Genomic DNA, 27,681 nt, shown 5'->3' with positions numbered 1-27,681 from the left:
ATCCATCATCTTGACCGCTTATGCTCTTGAGATTCGCGGTGCGCTAGAGACTACCTAAGCGGAGTGAATGAAGGAGTCAAAATTTACCGACATTAAAATGCAAAACAATGCTAAGTGACCTCACACACTATGAGCCGTTCCTCCTATCAAATCAGTTCTATGGGAAACCATTTTTTATTACAACAGTTCGGCCCGTGGGTGGTGACTGACTACTGACATTGATTTCAGATGTGTGCTCCTAAATACATGTTTGACCCATTTCGGCATTTACAGTAAAACCTTGCAACTAGTAAATGAAATTTTGCTGTTTACTTGTACGACTTGATGCAAAATCCCTTCTCAACTCAGGGGGAAAAAAAACGGAACTAAAAGACGTGGACATGGTCGGTGTGCATTTACTTTTGCCTGAGTGGTACAGAACAAAATAAAAATAAAAAATGAAAACAGATAAATGTGACTTGCCAGTCATTACTACTCAGGCAGTGCTGAGACCGTAGAATTAACAAGGAAGACTTGGGAATACAAAATTGAAGGAAAATAACAGTTTGGGGGTGTTTAGATTGAGGAATAAAAAATGTAAAGGTTAAAATTTTCTAAAGGCTGAACTCCCACAAAACAGTCAGGCTAATTTAAAAATTCGCAGCTTTGACATTTTACACGTGGTTTCAACGTTTTGAAGCAAGATGCGACAACTATAGAAAAATAATTTACGTAAACAAGTTACATACATTGATAATTAACAAAATAATCGGCGATGAAATTTTCGCGAGTTTGTTTTAGATTTGTTTTGTTTTCTCGCTTTTGCCGTAGATTTGCGTCACGTGACTACGGGGGCCACTTCCTGTTTCTATTGCTTTACACTCCAGTCTGTTTTACGTCGTCAAGGAGGTAAATAATAATAATAAAAACAAACCCCACGCAATTGAAATTAAAAAAAAAACATATAGTAACGGATCGTTTTGGAATACGTTCCCATCCGTCATGACAACGCAAGCGGCTCACGGCGCGGCTTTCCAGACTAAGTTAGCGTCCATCATAGAGACGCTCGCCCAGGCAGCAGTGTTGGAGATCGCGCAGTTGTGGGAGGACGCCTTCGCCCTGGTCCACGCCGAGCTCCGCCGCAGGGAGCGGGAAGTGCAAGCCCTGGAGAGGAAGCTCTTAGAGAAGCAGCAGCCCTGCGATGCAAGTGTGTCCCCCGCTGCGCTTGGCCCCTCCGGCGGAGATCAGCAGCAGCAGGACCAGCCACCGCCGCCGCCCACCACAACTACACACGACGGTTGATAAACCCATTTAGCCTACGTTATTTTCCAGAACTTTTTATCGTTCCAAGCTTCGTTGTTTGCTTCCAAATTTGCAACGTTCTAGTAACTTCACAGATTCTTATTTTCAAAGTACAGTAACATAAACAGAGGAACAATTGTGGCCCTTCTTAGCTACCGTATGTGTTTTCTGTTGTGCCAACACACTGAGGCAAAACAAATAAAGGTTTCTCAAAAAATATATATACTTTTTGTGTGTAAAAAAACAACAACATAATAATGGTGTTCGGACGATCGAAGCTAATTAAGCTAATGCATGTGTTTGGAATTGTTATCCGCAAATATCATACGGACTCGTCTATCGGAATAAGCACCCGAAATGGACAATGTATGTTTTCAAAACGCACAGCTGCGAAATAAAAGATATTCCAGATCACAAAGCATCATCCACATCTCAAATCTAGAATCTAAAATACAAATTATTAAATATTTTTTAATTTAATAAAGAATTTCCTGGTGTTGCTGCAGAATCTGGATGCCTTTGATCATTTAAACGTAGCGAAAAAAGTTTAATTTGAAAGTGGATCCAAACTTTTGAATGGTACTGTAAATTTCATAGTAGGGGTCGCTTTTTTGAGATTCATCTCTATTATACTGTATATTATTTTATTACTTGTTTTTATTTTGTATACGGTACTGATTGTGCACACTGTGCGTTTTTTTAACATTGACTATAATCTTCGATTCCAAATTCACATTAGGTAAAAAAAAAAAAAAAAAAGTACAGTATTTAACATTTGCATACTCCTTGATAAATGCTGCTTCATGATACAGTATTTTCATCGTCTCAGGTTCCTCTCCTGACATCGTCCTGACTTCTCAGCAGAGCGCCACGGACAAGGCGGAGCTCTTGACCAATCAAGGCGCAGCACCATCCCTTCAGGAAAACCCAAGCGAGCAGAGGTGCGGCGATGATGCATCCGACCAGGTCAAACGAGAGGACGAGGACGACGACATCATGATCGTGGAGCAGGCCACGGACATTCCTGACGATGGGCCCTCGGCTCGCTGCGCCGACGCGGAGGATCAGGAGAGCAGAGTGTGGTCGTCCGTTTCCGTGGGCGACAGCGACCCGGCAGAGGAGACTGACTGCTTCCTGGCCACCGATTCCCAAAAAGTGGATTCCGAGATTCTGCTCATCGAGAACGCCTTGGACATCTTGGATAATTCCTCAGATGCGTTGCTTGCCGATGCCAGACACGCCCCGTCCGCCCACTCGCGGTTTCTGGTGCCGTTTTGCCAAAACCGTCCCCTCGGGCGATCCGACGAGAGGCGGGGCGCTTTCCTGGCGGAAAAGTTCAACCCGGACGGCGTCTTCATGTTGGACGACCCGAGGCCAGGCAAAGGGCTGGCGGGGCGGCGCGTCAAGGAGAAGTGGTTCATCTGCCCGTTCTGCGGCAAGAGCTTCGACCGGGTCAGCCATCTTGAGATCCACCAGCGCATCCACACGGGCGAGAAGCCGTACACGTGCAACCTGTGCGGAAAGTCCTTCTCCCAGAGGAGTAACCTTCGCACGCATCAGCGCATTCACAAGGACGCCCTAGGTCAGGGGTCCAACACCTAACCAATTATTTTATCTTGACCCTCATTAGTAATGCGATACCGCCTAGTAGATGGCACGAGATCTCATACGACGAGATCTCGCGAGATTAGGACGTCGCGAGATTTCCTGTTTTTGCACAGCAAGAGAACTATTTTCTTTTGGATGTCGTTTTTGACATGGGGCACACAGGACAAACCACTTGGAATATAGTGTTCACTCACCACTTTGCACTTCATTTTTTGCAGTGCTTAGTTTTTTTGTTTTTTTTTCTTTTCATTTTACAGCAGCGCCAACCAGATGTACAGAAAGCTGTGCTTGGACGTGTGGAGGAGGGGTGTGAGCAGATGCATAAGAGTATGCAGGGAATGACAACACAGAATGGGCCTGGCCCTTTAAGAAAACATGCATTGCATTGTGGGTAAAGGACAGGGGGAATGGGCGGGGATATTCCTACTTCATGGAATTCACTGATTGCGGGGGCTTTCTGGTCCTTGTTGACCGCGAGTATGTGTAAAATGAATTATGCATCAAAATCCAGTTTGGGGCGGCCATTTTGGCACTTGCCAAAGACCCATGTCCCATGACATATCCCCCCCATTTTTTTAACCCTTTTTTAACCCCAATGACTGATTGAGGACTCCAAAAACAATATAACCCAATTGTGGGTTAACATAGAACCAACCCAATTTTTGGGTTAGTTTCACCTAACATTCTGAATTGTGTAAACAAAAACATTTCAATTTTTGAGGTTGACTCATTTTTGGGGCGTCGTTATGTGTCCTCAAAATGTTTGTGATGCGATGTAAATATAGCGCAAGATGAACAAATTTCAACATGTGCTTTCGTGCATTATTTGGCGAGCTAGGAGCCAATCGATCACAGACGGCGACGCTCGTTTAACCCGATGCGAAAACAGCCCGCAGGTCGACCCTGACAGTCATTTACTAACTAAAATGTGTGTGTGGTTTTCATCTTGTTTAATTATTTTTTAATTTATATTTTATAACTCAATGCAGTTTTTCTATATTAAAAGATGTCACAAAAATTGTGTTTATTTGTTGGGCTGGAACAGACTATTGCCATTTCCATTCATTTCAATGGGGACAGTTGATTTGAGATACTAATACTGGAGCGTTTTTAAAAGTAAAAAAAAAAAAAAAAGTAAACTGTACATTCCAGAGATGTTTTGATGGCAAGGTATCAAAGCTGCTTCAAACCAAAATAGTAGACTCTATCCATTTTTTTATCGGACATGGTTTAAGACAGGTCAGCTGAGCAAAGTTTTTAAGACTCTCAGATTTTTGGTATGGGCCAATCGAGTGGAACCACTTTGTGAACTTTTGTTTTTTTGTGATTTGTTTGTTTGTTATACATGGAGACACAAACGTGCTGAAAACCTGAGGTTGATTTTTTTTTTTAAACACATTTTTGAACTCCATGTCTTTAGGAACTCCATTTTGAGAAAAAGCAAAATAAACTTTTGCTGCTTAATATTATGCTATAATGCCACTGACAAAACAGCAAATTTCATACAAAATAGTTTTTGATGCATTGTTTTTTTTTTTTGCTCCCCTGCAAATTTTGCATTTTTACTAAATGGTCCCCTCGTATTGACCCACACCCATTCAGTAAAAGATATCCCAAAATATGTTTCATCTACATATATGATTTCACAATACAAGAATGATTCTAAACACTATTGCTTCCATTAATAAAAATGTACAAATAAATTGTTTAAGATGTCCGAGAATGCAACAAATAATATAACAGACATACCTGTTTACACTGTGCAATAAAACAGGTTTGAAACCCAAACAACATTAATCCTGATTGTTCCGGGTTCAAACGCTAAAAGTGGAAGAACTAACAATAGTGAAAGATGATGGGCTGTTATGATGACCTGTAAAACTCCTCCAAAAGTCCCCCATCTCCATAAGTGGCAGGTCAATTTTCCAAAAGTTCCTGGACATCTTGAAAGTAGTTCCCCACCTGACACCTACATTTCCAGAATAGTTCAGAACAGTCTTCCAAAAGTTCTTGGGGCAAGCTTGTTCCGGTCCAATCGGTGGCTGTTCTGTCCCAAGAGTTTCTTTGGAGATCAGGGTTTTTTTTTTTTTTTTTTTGATAAATTGGATGCACGGTGCTCAAATCCAGTGTAATATTCCTGTAGGCAATTTTTCCGTCAAACTGTTCTTTGGGGATCCAGAGCCATTTGCCAGGAACTAAAACCACACAATAGTTCATCACGGTCAGCAAAAAGTTCAATGGGAAAAATCCTGGTGTGGAAATAGTGGATCTTCGATTCAAGCTCCCCCATGCAGCAATTTTTGAAACTTTTTTTGTAAATACTTCCCCATTGCCCTGACACTTGTTTTGTCATCAATAATTCCACTTGATTTAAACACAGAGCTTCAAACACCGAAAGGTCCTACAAAAGTTTAGCCTGATATTGGGAAAATACATCATGCAGGAGAATATAGGTACGGACCAATAGAATGGGACCACTTGGTGAAAATTCATTTTTTTGGGGTTGGTTGTATGTATAGTAACAATGTGTCAAAAAGAGAAGATCGTAATCTCATTTTGTTTTTCTGCATATTTTTTAACTCCATAGCTCGGGGAACCCCTACTTTTAGAAATAAAAAAAAAACAAAAAACTTTTGCTGCATAATATTGAGTTTCATTCCATATTTCACCTTTGAAAACAGTGATTTTCATAGGAAATGTGGAAAATAGTTTGGGGAACCCTCATTTTGGTTAGAGAAAAATTATTAATGCAAATCAAACTTCTGCATCGCAATATTCAGTTTTATTCCGTCGCTTCAGAACAGTAAAATTTGGATAAAATAGCAATCATTTTCATTTTTTTCTATGATTTTTTTTAACCCCATAGCTTTGGAAACCCAATTATTTGCCAGTTGCAAAGCAAACATTTGTAGCATGAACTTCACTTTTATTCCACATTCCACACTTCAAAATTGTGAATTTTGTGGAAACTTGCGTGAAAAATAACTTCACTGTCTTTTGACTTTGCTTCTTGGGTTTTCATCCGTTTATCACTCCCATGTACAATTTGTGTTTTCACCAAGTAGTCCCTCCGCCTTACCTATTGGCCCCTACTCAAATTTCCATGCTCTACCATGGTCGTAACGCTAATCAGTGAGGTAAACCCAGACTACTGAGCCAGAGACAGCGACGGGAATCGAGAGGTGCAATATGATATTTCATCCACATGAGGCGCTATTTCATCCACATGAGGCGCTAGACTTACAACAGTCTGAGGATGTTGAAACAACAAAAGTGGCCACCTACTACCAAGGATCGCTAAAGACATCTTTAACTTAACTTACGCAGACGGGAGAATCTCTCCTTTATATGATCTGAGCATGTGGGGGCAAGAGGATGGCGTTGGCGTGCGGGCGGGGCCGCAGGATGCCGTTGCTGTAGTAGAAGTGATCGGTGAGCGCTTTGGACAGTTGGTAGGATTGGCCGGAGTCCTCGCCCTCCGGCCCGTCAGCGGGCGGCGCCGGCGGACACCAGTTTTCTTCCGGCGGGGGCACAGAGACCCCGCAGACGTCCGGCGGGTCTCTCACTCCCGCGCCGTCGTCTGGCTGAACTTTCAGAGGAAGGAGAGATGATGGAAGACCAGAATCCTGAAAGCACACGCGCAGCAACATTCATGCGATGCTCGTGAGGATTACGTGACAAAAAATAAGTGAAATATGCAAAGTTCCTAAATAAATTACACATATTTTTGAGGGGGTTTCATGTATATTTATTTTATTTAGCGTATGTTGTTTTTTTTTTACTATAAATACTTTTCTCTTTTGTTATTACAATTTTTCCATTTACAGTATATTATTTTTTATGATATATGTTTGCTTTCTATGTGTTCAAATTTACAGTATGTTTATTATAAAAACCTTTTAATTCATATTGTTTTCTCTTTATGCAACATATGTTTTTCCATTCATAGAATTATTTTTTTCGATTTACAATTTTTTCAAGAAGTAAAACACACTTTACATATCTATCTATCTATCTATCAATCTATCAATCTATCTATCTATCTATCTATCTATCTATCTATCTATCGAGAGAGAGAGAGAGAGAGAGAGAGAGAGAGCGCCTTATTGTAAAAAATAATAGAATGTGAGAATATTTTGCTGACCAGTACCAGCGACATGTTGCTGCTCTTGTGAAAGGAGTCATCCCTCCTCCCGGGTCGGTCCCTCTCCGAGTCGCAAAGCGGCGCCCTGCCGTCGTGGGCTTGGTCGCGCCAGGCGGCGGGGCGGCCCGACGTCTCCGCCTCCGTGCCCCCCAGGGGCGCCCACCTGCCGCCCAGAGTGGACTGGCTGCCTCTGTAGATGGGTCGCTCCTGCAAGCCAGAAGAGGCGGAGACCATTGGAAAATGTAGTAAAGATAAATATAGTCAAAACGGACGGGGACTCACCAGAGACATTTGGCTGTTTTTCAAGCCGCTATCTGATCTGAGCAAAGCGTACTCTTCAGACTGGGAACAAAAATAATGGCGTGGGTCCTCAAAAAATACATTTCTTTTTCAAGAATTGAAATGCAAGAAATCACGAGAATGACTTCTTTTAAGAAGAAAATGAAGAATAAACATGACAAAATAAGAAAAGCAAGTGAAGCTACCAGAAAATGACATCGCAGTCGCTCAGGTGAGCCCTGAGCAACATTGATGTCATCTCTATGTGACAACATGTGATTTAAATAAGACAGAATAAGGATTACTTTTGTCATCTGTGTACAGTAGATTCCTTATAGATAAGTAAAATAAACTTTTTGAGGGGGTTTGAAAGCATTAATATTCCACAAACAATATCCACCTGAATGCTATGTTTAGGCTAGTCGGGCTGCATCATTGAAAAAGTAAATTCAAAATATCAAAACCAAACATTTAAATACAAAGACAAAAATAATAACAATGCTGGTATTAATACGATAATGCTATTAATTTACAAACACAAATTGGGAAATTAAACCATTTAGCAGTTGTAACTTCACTCGTTCACGTTCCGAAGACAGTACATCAATTCATGTCACGGATTTGTGCATGTGGCGCATGCAGCGGACACACCTGTGCTCGTGGATCCGAGCCGACAGAGTTGAGCCTCCGAAAGGAAGCCTGGCGGGACAAATTGTTGACTTCCTCCCTGAGGACAAACATAAACAGCAGCAGCATGAGTGGGTGTCAAAACGCTCAACGGGAGCACTTCCTGTTTGGCGGGCGGCTAACGTTTTGACGCTGAGCTGCCTCTCCAGTTTTTTGTTGCGGCGCCGGTGGTGGCGCACGAGCAGCAGGACCAGCACGGCCATGAGGAGGACGGCGGCGCCGGCCGAGGCGCCGATGATGACAAACATGGTGGACGGGTCGGACGTCAACGTCTCCTTGCGCTGAGATTTCTCTGCAAGGAAAGACGCTAACAGACATGGGGACGCGTCGATTGGCATTTTATCAGATACACGTGTCTCTTTGCTCTTTTGAGCTTCCTGTTATGTTGTGCGTCAAACCGAGCTGAAAGTTAAAGTGAATGACGATTGTAGTGTTTGTCTTATACTTGGTTCATGTATAGTTAACATGTTGATTAAAATAACATTTGTATACATTTTTGTGAATGTGGTTTTTTTAATCATGCTTTCTCTCCAACTAAATAAGCAACTGGCGAGTCAAAACGGCAAAATGGTGAATATTATTGCTGTTCTTTTGGATAATACACATGAAGTAAATTTAGAACTGGCTTTGTTATTTGTGGGTGGGATGTTTTTGACCCATTTTGATAATAAAAAAACGCATCTTCCAGAACAGCTCAACAAGCTTAAAACTCATGAGTAGTTACAGACATTCGACACAGGGGGGCAGTAAAGTTGCAGCACAACAATGACGTTTGGTTTCAATCAATCAGGTTAAAAATAAAAAAGCAAAAACCCTCACCAGTCACTGTCATCAAGTAGTCAGCTTTGGCCACGCCCACGCCGTTGCTGACGGAGCACTGGTACAGGCCTCCGTCGTCCAGGCGCAGACCTCGGCCGAAGGTCAAACGCCCTCCTGATGCAGTGACGCCGTCCGGCAGAGCCCCGCCCCTCCTGCGCACGCCAGCCACGAGGCAACGATGCAAGTCAGCAAACATGTATTATGTCATAAAAATGACATTATCTGCGGCTTCTCTATGCTGTCACTCAAATTATAGTTCTTCTTCCTTTATTCCAAACACTGTTTTGCCCTGCCGCATATTTCCTCCAATTTACTTCATTCAGATTTCAGCGTATTCAGAAAGTTCATGACACCATGCTACTATTTTTTTTTATTCTACAAATTTTCAGGTTTTTCACAATTTCACATTTTTCACCCTCTAAGAAAGCCATTCAATTCCAGTGAAAGATTCATCAAGAGACTCCACTTCGAAGTTTTTTTCTTCTTTCCATAAGTTCGAAAATTTTGGACACATTCAAACTGTTCCAACTTCAAACAGTTCATCTTAGACGTGCCAACGCCACTTTTTTTACACCCCAAAGTTTTTTTATACAAGCCCCCCACCCAAAAAAAACAAGTTTTCGTGGGGTTTTGCCCTGTAATATCTTCATCCCCCTTTGCAACTTTGCACAATATCTCAAATACGTTCAATATTCATCATTTGATATTTAAACTTTAACATATATTATTTTACTCTATTCTGTTCATCTCTAATTTATTTGTATCTGTTTTTAACACTTATCAAATGCCACGAATTTTTCGTTCTGATCGTCAACATGTTCCTCATTATAACATATCATTCAGTATTGTATCAAATTATTTCACATTTTTCCATTCTGGCTTCACACTGATTTAGAAATTGCATTCTCTAGCTATTATTACAATTTTAACAATTAAATCCAATTTTTTCAGCGTGTTTGTGTTGATATTTATTTTATTGTATTGTATAGGGTAAACCTGAACCACCAACCTCAGCCACTTCCCTTTAAACGTCTGCTTAGTGCAATGAAAGGGCACACAATGGCCGGCTGGATCAAGTTGCCCCCAGTTTCACCACACATCCTACTTTACCCCCCCCAGCCCAAAATGGAGCCGACTCACGTTTCATGCGGCTGAATCCCACCTAACCTGCTGTGTATAATAGAAACACAGGTGAAGGGAAGCCATTATTAGCTACCATGGCGACATTACTGATCATTTTATTGATCTTTACTTTACCACGTTTTGTTACTTTTTTGAAATCTGTAGCTTCTACTAGCTATGTAGCTTGTATGTTACTGCTACAGTAGACCATGATACCCACGAAACCAAGGAGGGTGTGTGAAACATAAAAAAAATACACTATATATATCTATAATACACTTTCAAAGGAAGGGCCCGCCCTGTATTATGTACATTGAAATGTCAGAGTGTGTCTAATGGTGCTCATTAAAGCATGACACAATAATTAAAAAAAAAAAAAAAAATCCCTCTTGTCTGTGCGTTGTGTTTTATATGATGATTTTGACACATTCCTATTAAATGTGTATTTTGTGTGTATCCCACCATGTCCAGGTGAAGTTTTGAGGAACGGGGAAGCCGGTGGCGTCACAGTTGAGCGCTGCTTGGTCTAGACCTGCAAACCAGTTGTCTGCGGGGGCGGAGATGGTGGCGTCTGGGGGATCTGCCATACATTAAAACAATTTATTTTTGAAAGATTTTTCCTAAAGAGTCCAGTCATGCAAGACACCTTTACATGTATTATTTCACGCGTTTGGCTAAACATGGCGGGTGGATTTAGAGCTAATTCGGTACTAAAGTATTTATGTTAGGTGCTATAGGTACTAAGGTAATTGATTACTTTAGAAATTAAGGTACAAAAGTAATGAATCACGTCAGGCAATTAAGTACTAAAGTATGTGAATACTTTAGGTTATATGTACTCATATAATGAATAACTTTTTAAGCATTCAAGGAATAATCGAATAACCAATGACTTGTACTTAATTAACTATTAAAGTACCTAAAGTAAGTGATTACTTTAATGTATGAAGTAGTTGATTACTTGGAAGGGGGCGTGGCTTTGTTTTTGCTATGTGTAGTGTAACTGTAATAAAGTAAAGATTGGTATCTTTTTTTAAGGCACTTTGATGCACTCTGATATTTTTTTTTCAGTTTAAGACTAACTTGTAACCTATATAAAAAGTAGTTAACAGTTGTTGAAAGTTGATTTATATTGCATTTTTTTGTACATAATTTTGTAGATAATTTGATTTAACATGCCAAATAGAGGCGGCACGGAAGGTGTTTTCTTTCCTAGGGCAACTTTGCAAACTATAACTGAGAAGCACTGCTTTCGCCAAACACTTAAAAAACAAGGACAAAGATCAAAATAGGTACCCTGGATTCAACATCTGGATACTTCAAAAAGTTGTCTGAGAAGGACGTTACTCACAATGCACCAGCAGCTGGTTGGAGATCCTCCGCGGGTGCTCCAGGCCGGGGTGGCGCACCAGGCAGTCCAGCCGCTTGCCGTTCATGCTGCGCAGCGGGTGTAGCGAGTAGTAGCTGGAGACGGAGCCCCCCTCGTTGGTACGGTTGTGACTCTGGCCCGGCACGGGCGTGTCCCAGGAGAGGGTGGGCGGCGGGCGGCCCACGGCGCGACAGGTGGCGGCCACGCGAAACGACTGGCCCTCCGCTAGCACCACCGGCTCCAGCGAGGCGATGGGGAGCACTGCACGCATGACAAAAAACAAAGCGCCGATTTTAGGACTCAAAAACAACACTCATGGTGTAGGATCGCTGACTGTGATAAAAAAATGGAACTTGGTGCCACTTTTTCAGTGCAATTTTTTGAGCTTTACATCAAAGCTTCACAAAGACAAAGCATTGAAAGAACACATAGGGAGCTGAAGTTTCCTGAAATTTCACCCAGATGTCAAATTTCAACATGGCGCCACCACCAAGAGTGTGACAACTCTTGGCCAAAGTACTCCAAGAATGATGTGGAAGAAAACGGAGCCAAAAACACTTGATGAGGCTCCTGTTGTTAATGGAAATACCTAATTGTGCCTGACTAAGTGGCTGTAATTACTTGCTCATGAGTCAGTTGAAGAGCAAATGATGTGGTTGAATGCTGCATTCGAGCTGCTTTGTTTTCACTGTCACGAAAGCAACAACGACACTGACAATAACAACAACATGTTTTCCATGATCACACAGTTATTTAGTGTCTTTCTAGAAAAAACAAAAGGGTTAGGCATGATACACACACACACATACATACATGTATATATATATATATATATATATATATATATATATATATATATATATATATATATACACACACACACACACACACACACACACACACACACATTCTTTGGAGATTACATTTTATAAATCGTTCAAAAAAAATTAACGCAATTCTATTCACTTCCTGTGGCAGATGAATTCCGCTAACTTTGCAATCAAAATTTGCGAGCCACAGGCAACAAATGAAACTAAGATGGAAAATAGTTTCCATGAGTAAACAAAGAAAAAAAAAGCCTGTAACGAGACAGATTTGGGGGTTTTGTCCAATGGTCGTATACAGGAAAGATTTGTGTTAAAGGACCAAAAAAAAAAAGGTATTAAACAGTCTTTGAAATCAAATACTTAGTATTTGTTGATTTTACGTTTCTTCCAAGATTTTATTCAAGTAAATATCTGTTACAAGCTTTGTAGAAAAGAGTTGTGGAAAAATGATTTGCCTGATAGCACTAACATATATATGCTTTTGACGACGGACTGTAATGAGACAGAGCAATTTTATTTGTATTGTTTTTCAAGTGCTGATCTTTCATCCAGAGCGAAAAAGGAAGAAAGTGTCCATCCCCACATTTGTTTACGCTACGACAAGAAGAGCAAAAAGGTCACGGGACGGGTCACATTTGCATTACAAGCATTTTGACATCAACGCATTTTTGTCCGCTTACTCTCCAGCACCAACTGGTTGGACACGATGGTGATTCACGCACGAGCCACAAAAACATTCTGCCATGAGCAGGAAGCAAGAAGGAAACTCAAGAATGTGACACCGTATAGTGGGGCGATACTCTCCTTTGATTGACAGCCAGGAGGCGGACTCTGGGGGGCGGGGGGGCTGATAGGGATATTCCATACCACCTCGTGTACTCAATACTTCCATCACGGATACCAAATACTGATACCACTAGTGTTTTGATACATAAAACTTCCATAAAAAGAAAATAATCAATGACAGATCATTTAAAGACTGACATATACAGTATGTCCCAATATACATAGCAATTTTCCTTGTAATTGCAAGAAATGGGCAATTTTGGACTTTCCAAATTTCTAGTTAAAGATGGTAAAACAGCTGATACGAGTAACAGCTGCTGTCACCAGTGCACATACTAAGGATGCCGGGATACAACTTTTTCACTTTCGATATGATGATGGTATTGCAGACTAGTGTGCTGTCCCATAACGATTCGCTATCACCAAGAATGGCCTATGCTTTTCTTTCTTTCTTTACTTTTTTGCATGAACTGTTAGGAGAGACTAGATCAAAAGATACCATTCAAAAGTAGATTTAAAAAATGTAATATTTATATTATTATTCATTATTAATATTAAAATCTGCATGCTAGATCCAGACTTTGCTGGATCGAAGAGCAGAAGCGGATACTGGAATGGACTTATATATATATATATATATATATAAGCAAAAAAAAGGCAAATTGCAACTTACCCCAGACAGTAAGCGTGATGCGCCTCTCAAAGTTTCCGTTGGGGAAGGTGGAGATGTGGCAGGTGTAAGTGCCGTCGTCGGACTCCTCCGTGTTGGGGATGAGTAGCGCCGAGTTGGCGGTGGGGTTGTCGCTCTCGAACCTCATGCGACCCGCGTAACGTCCGAATTCTGACACAAGAGGGGAAACGCTTCGTTAACTTTGTTCACTGCCAGCCCAGTTCGAATGGATCTTGGATGTCTATAGCAGTCGATAGCGGTCAATGGGTTCATTATCCTTTCAAAGAAATGAAAAAAAAAAGATATCCCACTATGCATTGAGGGTTTCTGATTTATCCATCCATCCATCCATCCATTTTCTATTCAGCAAAAAAAAAAAAAAAAAAAAAAGCCTGAAAAAGTCATGTCTGACTACATATTAAGCCATTTTGGTGGCAATATTTATCATTTGGTGGCAACTCCAAAAATTTGGGGGGGGGGTTCAGAACAAGAAAAGGTTTTACCTAGCAATATGAAATTTGGTAGCCATATCTAGTTTAGTTTAAAAAAAAATGTATTCATTTTTATCATGTAAACCCACAAAAAAAGAGAGATACCATCCCTTGAAGAAAAAGTATATCTGCCGTTTTAGTTTGAAATTAAAGTTTTAGGATCACTTTGGTGACACAAAAAATTGAGAGTTCATACTGTACGTGACCACACGATCTGCCATTCTCATGGCAAAAAAATTATATAAATATATATGTATTTGATGGCATCTCTGAAAAGTTCTGGGGGAAAATCGAAACTACAATTGGTTGGTCGGCATGTCTGTCACGCCTACCAAAAATACTCAAGACATCATCGCTGAAAATACGAAATCTGCTCATTTTCCTTGAAGCAGCCCTTCTTGGATCATTTTCGTGATTTTTTTTCCGCCATCATGGAGTTTCCGCCATTGACAGAGCATGACGGCAACATTTTGATGATGAAGAGGAAAAGTTAGCCTACCCGTGTGTCCGTCCGAGTAGTGCGCGGTGATGATTTGGTCCTTGGTGCCACCACGCAGCTCCTTGTACCAGGTGACCTGCACCACCTTCTCGCCATTGCTGCCCTGGTAGCGGCACGGCAGCCTGGTGGTGCTCTCGGCCAGCGAGCGCTGCATCGTGACGGCCCGGAGGGGCTCGATGAAAACGCCGCGGCTACACGTCGCTAGGGAGATAAAACGAATTGGCTTCGTTGTCATCGTGCGAGTACAACAAAATTTACAAATCTCATTTATAAGACACCAAATATTTTTTTCAATTCGAATGTAATGGCAATAAATGCCACATCATGTCAGATTGAATCCAGATCTGATCCATATTTGGCAGTAATGTAAACGCAACATTTCTAGTTCCATCAATCACAGTTAAATGGACAGTGTGTAAGATTTTCATTAAAAAGAAATCAATTAAATGTAAAATTCAAAAACTTGCAAATGAATGTGTTCTTAATGACCAACAGTATGATTTAAAATTACTCATAGGTCTAGTTATCATGAAATTATATTACATGGAGGGTTGCACATCTCCGGAGGCGGCCATGTTTGTTATTACTACGGACAATGATAAATGCAGCACTTCCTGCTGTCCGTAATGAAAATCGGCCTAAATCTTACATACTATCCCTTGAAGTGGAGAAAATTATTAATAGTTTCTATTTTTCAACTGCTATTGTTGGTTGTGCTTATCTTCTTTTTTACTGTAAATGTACACGTGATCAAATAATGATTTGTGTGGTGAAGCAGGATGTGGCTCAGTGCCCGATGCGATTCCCATCAGCTCTATTTCAAATTTTGAGAAGTTTGACAATTGCATGTTTGTTATCAAGAGGGGCAAGCTAAACTGGAAAGACAATGATTGTATGTTGATGAAATAATGCCCAACAAGAAACTATGATTTTTTTTTTTTTTCAATTTGACTTGATGTATTGATCACGATGCATTCGGATGCCCATGTAACATTCAGCCAAAATCGGTTTCATCAGGCGTGGAGGAAAAAGGCAAAGCAGCAGAACAGAATGCGGCTGTGTGGCATTCTTTGACTTGTTGCACAACTCGGGTCACCCTGTTTGTTACCTCCACCAAGGAAATAAAATTTGCTGTTGCACTGATGTGGGCTTTTTTTTTTAATGTTATTTGCTTACTGCCTGTTTTCTTCTTAAATGATTGTGACGTTGCATAATAATCAATCGACACTAGTGTGTGAACAGGAGTTCGGAACATTAGTAGACAAAATGGTTTGTTTATGGTTTTTACCATTTCACAATCGAAGGAGTTCAGAACATTAGTAGACCAAATGGTTTGTTTATGGTTTTTACCATTTCAAAATTGAATGAGTAATACACTGTACAAACCAATAATTGAATATGGGAAATGTGTAGCAATGGTTTTGGTTGGAAATGTTAAAAAATGGCTGCTAACAAACATAAACAAAAAGTAATGTAAGTGAGAACTTCATATTTACAAAAATATCGCTAGCAAAATCGATGGTTCATTTTAGAAGAATTCCAGAATGGGTAAAAACGTTTATTTAATTAAATATACATAATGTCGTTGTTTTTTTTTAAGAGCACAAAAGTCAAGCAACATTCTTTCATCATTCATCTTCAACTCATTTATTAATTAAGGGGCAAAAATCCTATGTCAAATTTTCAATTTTAATATGACAATAGATTCCACATAATGTCAAGTTAATCAAGATCTGATTCAGATTGCAGATTTGACAGTAAAGTAAATGCAACATTTCTAATTCTATCATTCTCGGTGAAACTTCATTTAATTTTGGGTGTTTTTTAAGCACCTGGCAATGCAGATGCACAAAAAAATGCCAAATCCTAAAAAAATAATTATCGCGTTCGCGAGGCAAAGCTGGTGAGAACTGGAAAAGCCTGTGTGACAGCAAAGCTATGGTGCGTTCAAGCAAGCTTGCGTTTGTCTGATTTATTTTCATTTAAAAAAGTTTTCCCACGCTGAGCTACTGTTTGGCCTTTATCGGCCCTGTAATCATTAATCAGAATGCTCATCAATCAGTAACCACTTTGGTTTAAAAAAAAAAAAAAGAAGGCACATTTCAAAGTACAAATGTTTGACTTGTAGCCGTGTTTGTGTCCCACGCCTCAGTATGTCTTCAGCTGTGTCACTTTAAGACCAAATATTTGCACTGGCGCCCATATTCATCAATGTTCTTATCGACCACTTCACAAGCACCTTCGGTAGTGCGACTTTTGGGTATTGTTGTCCAAAATAGGGTTAGAAAAACAAACGGAGCGTTGATCGATTTTACTTTAACAGGAAAATACGAAAAGCATTCGAAAGTCCTCCTCTACTGGTACGTATTTGAAGGCAACTCACCTAAAAGGAAGACTATCAGCGTGGAAAATGTCACATTTCGCCGAGTACTTTCCATCCCGCTTCCAAAAAACGAAGCCGTTTTTTTCTTTTTTTTTATCCCAGCTTCTTAAAAAACATTTCTTGAGCCTAATTAATAGCCAGTATTTGACATGCTTGTTTTGTAGGCTCTAGTGCAGGTGAGCTGTCGTCCACACGAGTTCGAAAAACAGTGTTTTAAAATATTGCTTTTCGTTGAATTCGCGAGCTGCTAAACAACAAATTAGTAGTTAAATTTCTCAATAGTAGCACAAAATAAAGCATGCGGACTCGGCAGGCTCGAGAGTGTCGCGCTTTCCCGCTGCACCTGCTACAACTGAGTGGTCGAGGCCACGCCTACTCCAACCTGAGTGAGAAGTGTGTTCGCGTGTATGTTCGAAAGTAGGAAACTATACTTCTCAAAGTTGCGTTTACGGTTTATCGGATATTTAATAGTGCAAATATACTGCTCATCACGGAGACATTATTATTGCTAATAAATACAGTACACACTACTTCCTTATTTGCACTGAATAGATCAAATTCAATAAACTATAAATGACTGTAGAATAATAATTTTACGGCATAGAGGCTGCTTTTCAATAGTTATTGGTGCACCAGAGCAAGTCAGTATAGGAAACTGTTTCAACCAAACAGCCAAAAATACATAGGGCAACATATTTGGGATTATACTTTGGGATTTAATGAGAGAAGGAGAGGACATTTTCGTACGGTAGCAGAGCTTTGGTCGCAGGACACAATTTTAAGATGCCAGTAATGATGCCAGATATTTTTGTTTTTGTACGGAATAACAGGGTTTAATGTTGGAAAAATACTAACAAACACGCTATACAACGCTAACAAGAGTTAACAAAGAGTGAAGAAAATGCAAAGACCAAAAAAACATTATCATTCGCTTTTTTTTTTTACAGGCCACTTGTAAAAACATTCAGGAAAAAAATTGCATCATAACTTAGGCACCTTTAAAAAAAAATTATAAAAATGTAAAAGTTTCGTAGCCCAAAATAACTCTGGCGAGGAGTTCTTTCTGTTTGGATGTTTCTTGTTCGAAATGCGCCAGACACGCTTGCACGACATGGGACCACTTAAGGCAGTTCACGGTTTTCTGATATGCAGTCTTAAAACACCCCTCCAAAAAAGTACAACATTGGGGCTGAGACTGCTATCAGTCGAAAAAAAAAATAAATTAGCTTAAGGCAAGCAGATCAGTGAGCAAATCAAAGCAGGAAATGCATAAAGTAAACGTTCTGCTTTCAGCTGTTGTTAAAGCTACGCTATACGGACTGGAAGCAAAAGAACAACGCTGCCAGGTTTTAATGTGAATTTTACGTGTTAAAGTGAACCATCAATGCTAACCACAAACATAAACGTACACAACGAAGCAAGGCTTCTCATATATGACAAAAAAAAAAAAAAACAAACATAACTTGCACACAAGTTGCTACATTCTCTAGAAGTGAGTACCGAGGATGATCAGGGCTGCACTGGAAAGAAAAACTATTATAATACAAGAGTTAAAAAAAAAAAATATATATATATATATATATATATATATATATATATATATATATATATATATATATATATTATATATATGGTATGTTTTGCAGGGTTTAAAAAAAAAATCACCACCCCCCACCCCCTCAAAAAACAAAAAAAAAATCACATATTTTGAGACATGAAGAAATCAAATTGGAAATTCCAAGATTTAAATGACAAGCGTTAGAAAACTTCTAAAACCCGCCTTTTTAAGAGTAAAGTTGCATTTTTTAAAGAATCGAGTTAACTCTGGAAAGTATTTTCATTTTTTTCAGCATCTCAACAATCCCAGATACTTAAGTATTAAATCGATTCTTAATTGTCTGGGATTGAATGTCTGGACTGTTAAAAGATATGAAAATACGTGCCTGGCATTGAATGAGTTAAAATAGCAATCAAATCTATCCTTTTTTCTTTGTCTTCTTGTTTTGTCAATTTGTCCATATTTTGAAAACAAAGACAAAAGAATCATGTCTCAATGTTTTACTTTGAATAATAGTTGTAAGAAAAGAAAATATACTGTATGTATATTTTTAAATGGATAGTCTTTTTAATTTTTAAATACCTTTTAGAGACCCCCCCAAATTATATAATCTTGGAAAAATTCAACTTGATTCTCAAGCTTCTGATTTGTTTTTGGTTAAAAAAAAGTATATAATTTACCTTAATAAAATTTTCCTAAACAATTGTTAATTGTTAAAATACCAATCAAAACTACCAATGTGCCTGTTATTTTTTTCCTTTGCTGCCTTTTGGTTCAGTAAATTTGTCATAAAAAAAATGAGGCCAACGATTTGTTCTTTCATCAGCATGGCCCTAAAATAGTATATCATTTACAAAAAACCAAAAAGTGTACGAAAAACAGTAAGAAGCATCTTCGAGGGGCAGTCCTAGTTTCGGAGATGAAAAGTCGTAGTCGTGGTAACAAAGTTCAGTGGTTACAACATAAAAAGGCGCCTTTGTAAGAAAACAAAACCAAAAAAACCCAGCAGTGTTGCAACAACAACACGGCCGAGATGAGTCAAAGGCATCGGGAGCTGATTTTTTTTTTCCCCCTTCACACGGAAGTCTCAGACTGTAGCCTCATGACGAACTTGTGGCTCTTGGGGTCGACGAACTCCTCGCCGAGGCGCAGGAAAGGCAGCGGCGACACGGTGACCACCAGGGAGAAGTCCAGACGGCGCACGGAGAAGACCAAGCCTTGGCGCAGGGCCGACGTCACGGGCTCCTCGCTCACCAGCGTCCACTGGCGCCCTCTGCCGTTGTGCTGCTGGTACTGCATGGTGGGGCCCGGGCTCAGATATCGCTCCAGGAAGGCCTAAGCACATTGGATTCAATGGGAAGTTCATACTGGTGTTCTTTTATTGAAAATAAATCATTGTAATTATGTATTATGGAATTTTTTTTTTGCGCCTCAAAACGCCTACAATTTATTTATTTGTTTATACACGCAAAAAAAAAAACAACCTTACGATTTAGCTGATTACTTTGCTTTCATATTACTTAAGGAAGAAGAAATATTTTGGCAGGATTTTCAATTTGATCTCAGACTTTGACTCTAGTCAAAATTTCAATTCAAAATCAGAAAAGTCACTTGATACACAGACTTCTTACTTCGAAGAATGACGTCAGAATTCTGAAAGTAAAATCAGAACTTCCACCTCAAAGTCAAAATTTGGCCTTTGGCCTCTCAGACTTCTTCTGAGAATCAAGTCAGAATTTCCAATTCAAACCCAAAATTTTGATTATGTCAGCCGTAATTTTGAGAATAAAGGAAAAATTCTCACTTTAAACTCCGAATTGAGATTAACGTGTGAATTCAAACACCAAGGATTTTGAGAACAGTCTCTCGAATTCTCACTTTAAACCATACTCAGAGTATTGATGTTTAGGCTCCGAATTCTGATAAAGAATCTCTCACTTCAGAGTGATAATTACGAGAAGTCAGAATTTTTACATTCTAAGAATAAAGTCAGAATTCTAACATTAAAATTGAGACTACATAGAATAACGTCAAAATTCTGACGATATCTTGAGAACAAAGCCAGATTAGTCATAATCCTCTATATAAAGTCGAAACTCTGAGACTAAAGTTAGAATTCACACTATATTGTCAGGATTTTTAAAATCTGTCTTATTCTGAGGAAAAAAATGAAATCTTACTTCAATGTGAGAATTCTTACTGATAATGAATATTGAGAACAAAGTCAGAATTTTCATTAAAGTCAGAATGATAATGTTGGAATTCGATATGGAAATGATTGTGATTGTAGATTTTGTGACCTTGGGCGTCATGTTGTGCGTGATGCAGAACTGCAGATGCGTGAGGATGCTCTCCATGCTGTGGAAGGCCTGCTGGCGCGTGGTCCTCAAGTACTTCTGCATGGCCCGCGCCATGGGGGCGAAGATGGCCTGGGCCGCCTCGCGGGGGTCCATCACCTCGCGGGGGTGCTTGGGGGACGTGCCGGACGCCGCCGCCTCCTCCTCGTTTAGCCGCTTGATGTGCGTGAACGCCTCCTCCACAGCCACCACCAGCCTTCACACATTTCGGGGACTTTGACTTTCGTGTCCTTTTGCCACGGCGAAGCTACACTAGCTACTAGATTGTCACCCCACCCGTCCCAAAAACATGAGAACCAAGGCGTCTCTCTACCTGGCCTTGCGCTTGCGGATCCGGCGGTCCATCTCAGCCTCCTCGTAGTAGAACTCGTTGTGGGAGTTGTCTCGCCTCCTGGCGGCAGCGGCGATCATGGCGCGAGACTGGCCCGTCGAATTATTGGCAGGGTTTTCTGCGCCAGAATGTTTTTGAATAATTTTTAAACGCTGTTTTTCAAAACTCAAAAGAGACAGGTTTGATTTCTTCATGAAATGCTGCTTACCATCCAGGGAGTAGACTTTGAAGCCAGTCATCTTCTTGGACAGAATGGACTTTGGCAGGTTGACCAAGGCGGGATTGTAGACGGGGAAGTCAGTGTAGTAGTGGTCCAAAACCCACACGGCAGCCCGCTGGATACTACAAGACACAGTGGAAAATGTTCCCATTTTCTCAAAATGCAAAAGCAAATATAAAGAGGACCTAAAATTGAACCCTGTGGAATCCCATAAAACGAGCAAGGCTTGGAATTACTCGCATATCTTTGTCTACCTGAATGAATCGAAACTAGGGGGTCAGCCAACTTTCCAAAACTGAGAGCTACTTCTTGGGAATTGATTATTGTATCGGTTTGATCCACACTTCTGAAAGAAAAGATTTGTTCAAATATTGATTGAACAAGTATAATTCTATTAATATTATTTTTCAAGTTTCATTTATGTGAAGACTGACCCGGGTACTAACTTCTCAATATAAGTAGCAAACAATAATACTGTGTTCCGTGCTGTAACGCGGGTCACATTTTGTAAGCTCACTATTTCAGATTAATTTATTTTTTTGTGTATGAATATTTGCTTCCGTTCTACAAATGTTTGAACATTACAAAAAAATTATAAAATGGAAAAAAACGAACAAAGAAAAACAACTAAAAAGTAATTTAAAAAAAGACATACAATTTAACAAACCAAATAGCACGTAAAAATGTATACAATAAACAAACTAAAAAAGTATAAAAAACAGAATAGAAAAAACACACAAAAACGAAAAAAAACATTGGAAAACGTTTAATAAATGACAAAAAAAGGAAGAGAGGCAGTGTCAAAAATAAAAATTGAAGAAAAGACGCAAAAGTATTAGAAAAACAAAACAAATAGAACATATTTAAAAAAAAAAAAAAAAAAACTAAATACATAGAGTATGATAAATAAACGGAAGAAAACAAACAACACACAAATAAATGAAAAATGATACAGTACAACAAAAACGATTGAAAACAGGGACAGGGCACTCACCTGAGGTGGCCCACGTTGTAGAAGCGACTGGCGCCGTCGGTGCTGCGCACCACTTTGAGGCAGAAGGCGGGCTGCAGGTGGCGCACCTCCAGCAGCACCAGCGCCAGGTACTGGATGAAGAGCAGCGCGTCCACCAGCGAGGCGGCATACTCCACTATGCCCCGGTAGTCGCGCTCGCGGGGCTCCAGCACGCGCACGCCGTAGAAGAGCCAATAGGACGCCACGAAGAGGAAGACCAGCACCATCAGCAGGCAGCGGAAGACGAAGAAGCGCGGCAGGGTGGCCCGCGGCGGGCGCAGGAACAGCGCCCACGAGGAGATGAGCAGCACTAGCAGCTTGAAGGCCAGCGAGACGTAGAGGCCCTCGCAGGGCGTGCCGCACGGCTCCAGCGCATCGCGCCACAGCGCCTGCGGCAGCGCCAGGAAGGCCAGCGGCGTCACCAGCGCCAGCAGGCTCAGGCAGCCGCCCAGCACCGGGCCCAGGAAGCGCTTGCACTCCGGGGGCGTCGACTCCTCCAGGTCCTTGCACGCTCGGCTAAGGTCCTCGTTGGAGATGCTGTGCTCCGACGTTCCCGTCACCACCGTGGTGGTCTCGCCCCAGTTGTCGTCCTGACCGGCAAGAACGCCAAAAAATAAAAAATACGTGCCTATATAGACTAGATTTCCTGTTGGATTCAACGTTTAAAAATGTTAAAAACTTAAGACGATCACAGCAGATGTCACGCGACCGAACCGAGACAACAGCTTAGCCATGGTTGTTACCTGAGACAAATTATATATCTATTATAAACTGTACATGAAAAACAAACTTAGCTTTTTATTGATTCAATTGGTTGAATGAGTGAAGTATCCCTTTGAATACGTAGGCAAGATGAAAACCAGAGTATTTTTTTTTTCCACTGACCCGTTCATCTCCACGAGTGGACTCCGCGTCGAGCAGCGGCTCCCCGGGGGTCTGAATGGTCACCGATTTGTCTCCGCGACTGCTGCCGTCTCTGCTTTTGGAGCGATGTCGGTCCCTCCGATCCCTGCCGAAAAAAAAGGGACACTCCATGACAACATTGATGACTGGAGCCCAATTTTGCACTATAGTTTGAGTTACAAGTAAGTACATACTGCAACCAGTAGAACCCAACAATATGTTTTGAAAATGGTAGATAACCCTTTGTTGCATTGCTGCATTCTCACGTTTTTGGAGAAAATGGCTAATATTTTCTAGGGCCTGTCAATGTGTTTTATTTTTAGGCTGATTTTTGTCAAAAAAAAAAAAAAAAACCCAATCCCATTACAGACTATTTTTAAAAACGACAACAATAAAGGCTGGCCTGGTATCTATTCCGCGCCAACTGCAATACATATTGTTAAATAATTAAGTCATTTCATGCATTATGTATTTTATGATTTTTACTTTTTTTTTTTTCAACGAACTGACTGGTATGTGTGGATAGTAATAACATTCAGGTCAATTCTTTGCACAGCTTCCTCGCATTGCTCATCTAATCATAGCTTGTCAAAATGAAGATTTGCTTTGTTTTGAACGACATGTCCGCAGAAAGAGCTCACCAACAAATATCATGATATACATTTAGGGATACAAGACTGTTTTAGGTTTATGTGTAATAAATAATGACAGCGGTGTTACTTGTATACAACTGCTATAAAACGTTGGGGTAGATAAAGGTAAGAAAATTTTGGCATTTGGGCTGATTTTTGGCCCATGTTTGAAGGGCAACAATCAGCTGATAAACCAGTCGGGCCTTCACATTTTCTAATACTTACTATTGCTGATTTGTGCTTTTTTTTTGATAGTATTACTTTATCTAGTCTCTTTAACATTTCATACTATTCCTGCTGATATCAGTATCAGTGGAGAACCAGGAAAAAATGAAGTTGTATCGCGACACCCACAACCAATAGTGGAACATAGTTTGGCATAAAGGACGCGGCGTTGAAAAGGTATCGGAGAAGATGCAAGGACTTGAAAGGCAAAAGCACCTGTGCTTGCGGGAGCTCCGGGAGTGGGAGGACTTGTACGAGTAGCCCGAGTACTGCGACTCGTTGTCCATGTCTCGGGCGGGCGGCGAGCGGGCTTTGCGAGCCCCGCTTCCTCCTCCTCCTCCGCCCGTGCCGCCGCCCAGCTGGCCCTTGCGCTCGGAGATGGACTTGGTGGAGAGGGCAAGCGGCAGCTTGAGCAGGTCAACCTTGCTCCTGAGGGAATCTATCTTGGCCGAGGGAGGGGGGCCGTGGGAGAAGGCGAGGCGGCGGGCGAGGGGGGCGGGGGGAGAGGAAGAGGGGCGGGAGAGGATGGCGGGTAGGAGAGTCGAGGCGGGGAGAGCACAGGCGGCCGGGATCTGAAAGAGAAATCCACAACTATTAAACTAACTGCCATTATGTCCAATACAAAAAAAAAAATCTGTGAAATAGTCAATGTAATCGAAGTTTTGTTTAATGCATCCAGCTTCCACAAAAGAAAAAAAAACCTACAAATGAAATGCACATATTAGTGACAGTTTTTACGGTACCAGCCACCAAGTACAATAGAAATATAAAAAAATAAAATAAAAGCAGCCTGCTCTCGAGTAACATACCATTCATAATATGTTTTTCCCCAGACTGAATACTCTTACTGGTATCATTCTTAAGAAGTCACTGGTACTAAATGTCAATGTCAATATCACTGGTACTTTTGAGTCCATAAAATGACCCCAAAATAAAACTAAACAAAAATGTATATACATATAATCTTAAAGATTATATCTATATATAATATAGAAATATATTATAGTGATTTCCTTTAAGACTACTCAAAATTAATGTCAATTTTCTATTATCTTTTTCAACAACTGTAGAATACCTGCAAAAAACAAACGTGTGCCTTTAGTTTCAAATCATAAAATGGGCACAAGGGGGCTATACTAGTATTGTCTACAGTTGCCGTGTAACAACTCAAACTAAACAACTAGAACTAATCCATGAAATAATCCAATCAATAGAGTTTGTATTTTTTTAAGACTATATTTTCCCTTTTGCTGAAAATATCAGCTCTAAGTATCAGTCATTGTCCTCCTTGACAACTGATGATCAGCATCAGTGTTGAAAAGAAAAACAGATTGGCCTATCTCAAAAAAAGACTAAAAATAATGCAGTCAAGAAAGTATAATAACTGCCAAATATTTCTAGAAGACATATGATCAGCATCACGTGGCACATAGCAAAAAGAAAAAAAGTAAAATGGCCACCAGGGGGACCTGGTGAAGTAAAAGCACGTCTCTCATCACCCCCTGCGTGGGAATCAAAGTGAGCGTTGTGGCACATTAACCCAGTAAAACCTTCTTTTGGCAACACGCACTTGGCAAAACGCTCCTGGCGGCGCTCAGTCATCTCGTGATGCCGGCGCTAGTGCCGAAACAATGGCAGCCATATTGGATTACGCCGTTTTCGCAACAAAACTTGTTGGGCCTCTCCCCCTTCCGTCTCGCATTCCCTCCGCGGCGTCGCCCGTCCCTGTGGAAACCTGGCCCCGCCACTGCCATGGCGATGAAAGGAGGAGGGGTGGAGGGGGCGGAGGTTGACTGTTGCCGCGGCGACATGACCTCAAGCCGCCCTCCGCTACGCCGCGCACACAAAATAGACCAAAATAGAAGGGCGGCCGTGATGGATGCCATCCTGTCATACGCCGGTTAGTGGATGAAAGGTGGGCGTGGCCCATGGAGCGATGTCCATTGGCCTTTTGGGAGGAACCAAGCACCGCTATAACACTCCAGTGGCGTCTTGATATTACTTTAAGTTATTGAAATTTACTTTCTGTCCAGTCAAATACTGAAACACGATCACACATGGTCAATGTCTTGGATCAGCATAAGTGGATCACATTTTTTGCAGCGTGCCAAAGGAGAAAATCAGCAATATAGCAACGCATGTCTGCTAGCTTAATGCTAACAAATTTGGTTAATCATTGGCCCGGCCAATTATCGCCGCCAACCTTAGGCATTTGACGAATATGAGCATTGCCCTTTTTTGAAAATCTGTTCATCAATAATACATAAAATTCAAACTGCGTTATTTTGAGGAAACTACTTATTTAAAATTTCTGTTAACTTTAAGAGATTCATTCTAATTCATTTTAATTTTATTTGGCACGGCTTTATTAGCCGTATAAAAGGTGTTGTACACTTGTGTAAACAATAACAAAATAAAAAAAAAAAACCAACATATTGTTCTATCACTTCTAAGCAATAATGCATAGGACTGTAAACATTCGAACACAAACGGTGAAGCAACACATGGACACAGTAAATTTCATTGAGTATATTGGATGCAAAACACACTACATTTTGACCCAGTCTGAAGAGAGTAACATTTATGGAGTAACGGTTAAGTATTCAGAGTAAATCCAAGTGTAAATTTGAGATTGGGGTTGAAGCCAGTCATTTTAAAGTCAAATCTACTCTAGAAATGTACTGTAGAATGCAGCCAGAGAATATAACAATATTTTTATGCATATGTTCCTGTGTGAAAAATGAATATTATTGTAAAATAGTGAGCAGTGGTGACCGCCTTCATGTTTGTCAATATTTTATAAGGAAATAAATTTCTCAACAAAATGTTTAGTTCTTTACATTCTACTAAGGCAGCACAATTAATCACATTTTAATCGCGATCACAATATTGGTTGCCACGATTATCTGATCCTCGGCGATATTAACATTTAAAAAACTTGATTTAAGCATAACCCTACATGTCAAATCACGCACTTTGTCATCTTACCAACAGGGGGCAATGTTTCATGTTTGCAAACATGTTTGCATGACAAAAACCTCTGCTTTTCTCACCCTATTATTTACCAGTGTGAAATGGTGTTGAGTTTCTCACCTTATTCCTAATATATACAGTCCTAGCTGTCAATTGACCAATCTGATTATTTACTTTATTTATTTTAGTTTATTATTATTATTCGTAAGTATCAAGCCTTCAAGCCTTGTTTATATATTGCTTGTTTTAAAAAAAAGGCAATAAATAGACATTTGACCAAATATGATGATTAATCGTGATTTCAATATTGACCAAAATAATCGTGATGATTTTTTTATTTTTTTTTTAAATAAAGCACAAGACTAAAGAATGCTGGTTTTCTTGGTTAAAAAAAAAGTTCACCACCAACAAGTGGGAGGCAAAATTCAATTTGTAGCGCATCAGGTGATGTTTGCGCTTTTGGACAATGGAACATTTGCGACAAGAGGCTAGCTCACTCTCAAGC

At 40.3% G+C, this 27,681-nt stretch overlaps 3 protein-coding genes and 1 long non-coding RNA gene across 7 annotated transcripts in view; 2 read left to right on the top strand and 2 right to left on the bottom strand.

The window, feature by feature from the left end:
• The first annotated feature begins 835 nt into the window (after positions 1 to 835).
• Positions 836 to 4,283, top strand: LOC148414713 (uncharacterized). The gene is made up of 2 exons (XM_088430480.1): positions 836 to 1,276; positions 2,111 to 4,283. The coding sequence occupies exons 1-2, from the start codon at positions 982 to 984 to the stop codon at positions 2,881 to 2,883; spliced, it is 1,068 nt and encodes a 355-aa protein (XP_088286606.1). The 5' UTR covers positions 836 to 981; the 3' UTR covers positions 2,884 to 4,283.
• Positions 3,889 to 17,304, bottom strand: nectin4b (nectin cell adhesion molecule 4b). 3 transcript variants are annotated; one of them, XM_088430474.1, is made up of 11 exons: positions 16,966 to 17,304; positions 14,583 to 14,783; positions 13,596 to 13,763; positions 11,292 to 11,570; positions 10,403 to 10,520; positions 8,819 to 8,970; positions 8,123 to 8,306; positions 7,964 to 8,039; positions 7,316 to 7,375; positions 7,034 to 7,240; positions 3,889 to 6,515 (listed from the first exon to the last, which is right to left on the bottom strand). In XM_088430474.1, the coding sequence occupies exons 1-11, from the start codon at positions 17,018 to 17,020 to the stop codon at positions 6,234 to 6,236; spliced, it is 1,782 nt and encodes a 593-aa protein (XP_088286600.1). In that variant the 5' UTR covers positions 17,021 to 17,304; the 3' UTR covers positions 3,889 to 6,233. The 3 variants fall into 3 exon arrangements, with proteins under 3 accessions (XP_088286600.1, XP_088286601.1, XP_088286602.1); XM_088430475.1 differs by having other exon boundaries at positions 7,040 to 7,240; XM_088430476.1 differs by having other exon boundaries at positions 8,123 to 8,291.
• LOC148414711 (uncharacterized) lies at positions 16,822 to 19,929 on the top strand. Its single transcript, XR_015867523.1, has 2 exons — positions 16,822 to 16,942; positions 19,609 to 19,929. It is a non-coding gene; the product is annotated as an uncharacterized LOC148414711 (long non-coding RNA).
• vangl2 (VANGL planar cell polarity protein 2) overlaps positions 17,771 to 27,681 on the bottom strand; it is a 16,577-nt gene continuing 6,666 nt past the window's right edge. The window contains exons 2-8 of one of the 2 annotated variants that reach the window (XM_088430479.1): positions 24,420 to 24,775; positions 23,329 to 23,452; positions 22,426 to 23,033; positions 21,420 to 21,553; positions 21,194 to 21,329; positions 20,824 to 21,076; positions 17,771 to 19,858 (exon numbers count right to left, since the gene is read on the bottom strand). In XM_088430479.1, coding sequence (XP_088286605.1) covers positions 19,598 to 19,858; positions 20,824 to 21,076; positions 21,194 to 21,329; positions 21,420 to 21,553; positions 22,426 to 23,033; positions 23,329 to 23,452; positions 24,420 to 24,490 — 1,587 coding nt within the window. In that variant the 5' untranslated portion in view covers positions 24,491 to 24,775 and the 3' untranslated portion in view covers positions 17,771 to 19,597. Of the gene's footprint in view, positions 19,859 to 20,823; positions 21,077 to 21,193; positions 21,554 to 22,425; positions 23,034 to 23,328; positions 23,453 to 24,419; positions 24,776 to 27,681 lie in introns of both variants that reach the window. The other variant, XM_088430478.1, reaches the window with a different exon arrangement.

Source organism: Hippichthys cyanospilos, chromosome 12, assembly GCF_059441005.1.
Source record: "Hippichthys cyanospilos isolate Australia breed blue-spotted pipefish chromosome 12, RoL_Hcya_1.0, whole genome shotgun sequence".
Taxonomy (NCBI): Eukaryota; Metazoa; Chordata; class Actinopteri; order Syngnathiformes; family Syngnathidae; genus Hippichthys; species Hippichthys cyanospilos.
Note: the sequence above shows the minus strand (reverse complement) of the source record. Positions and strands in the feature narration are given on the sequence as shown.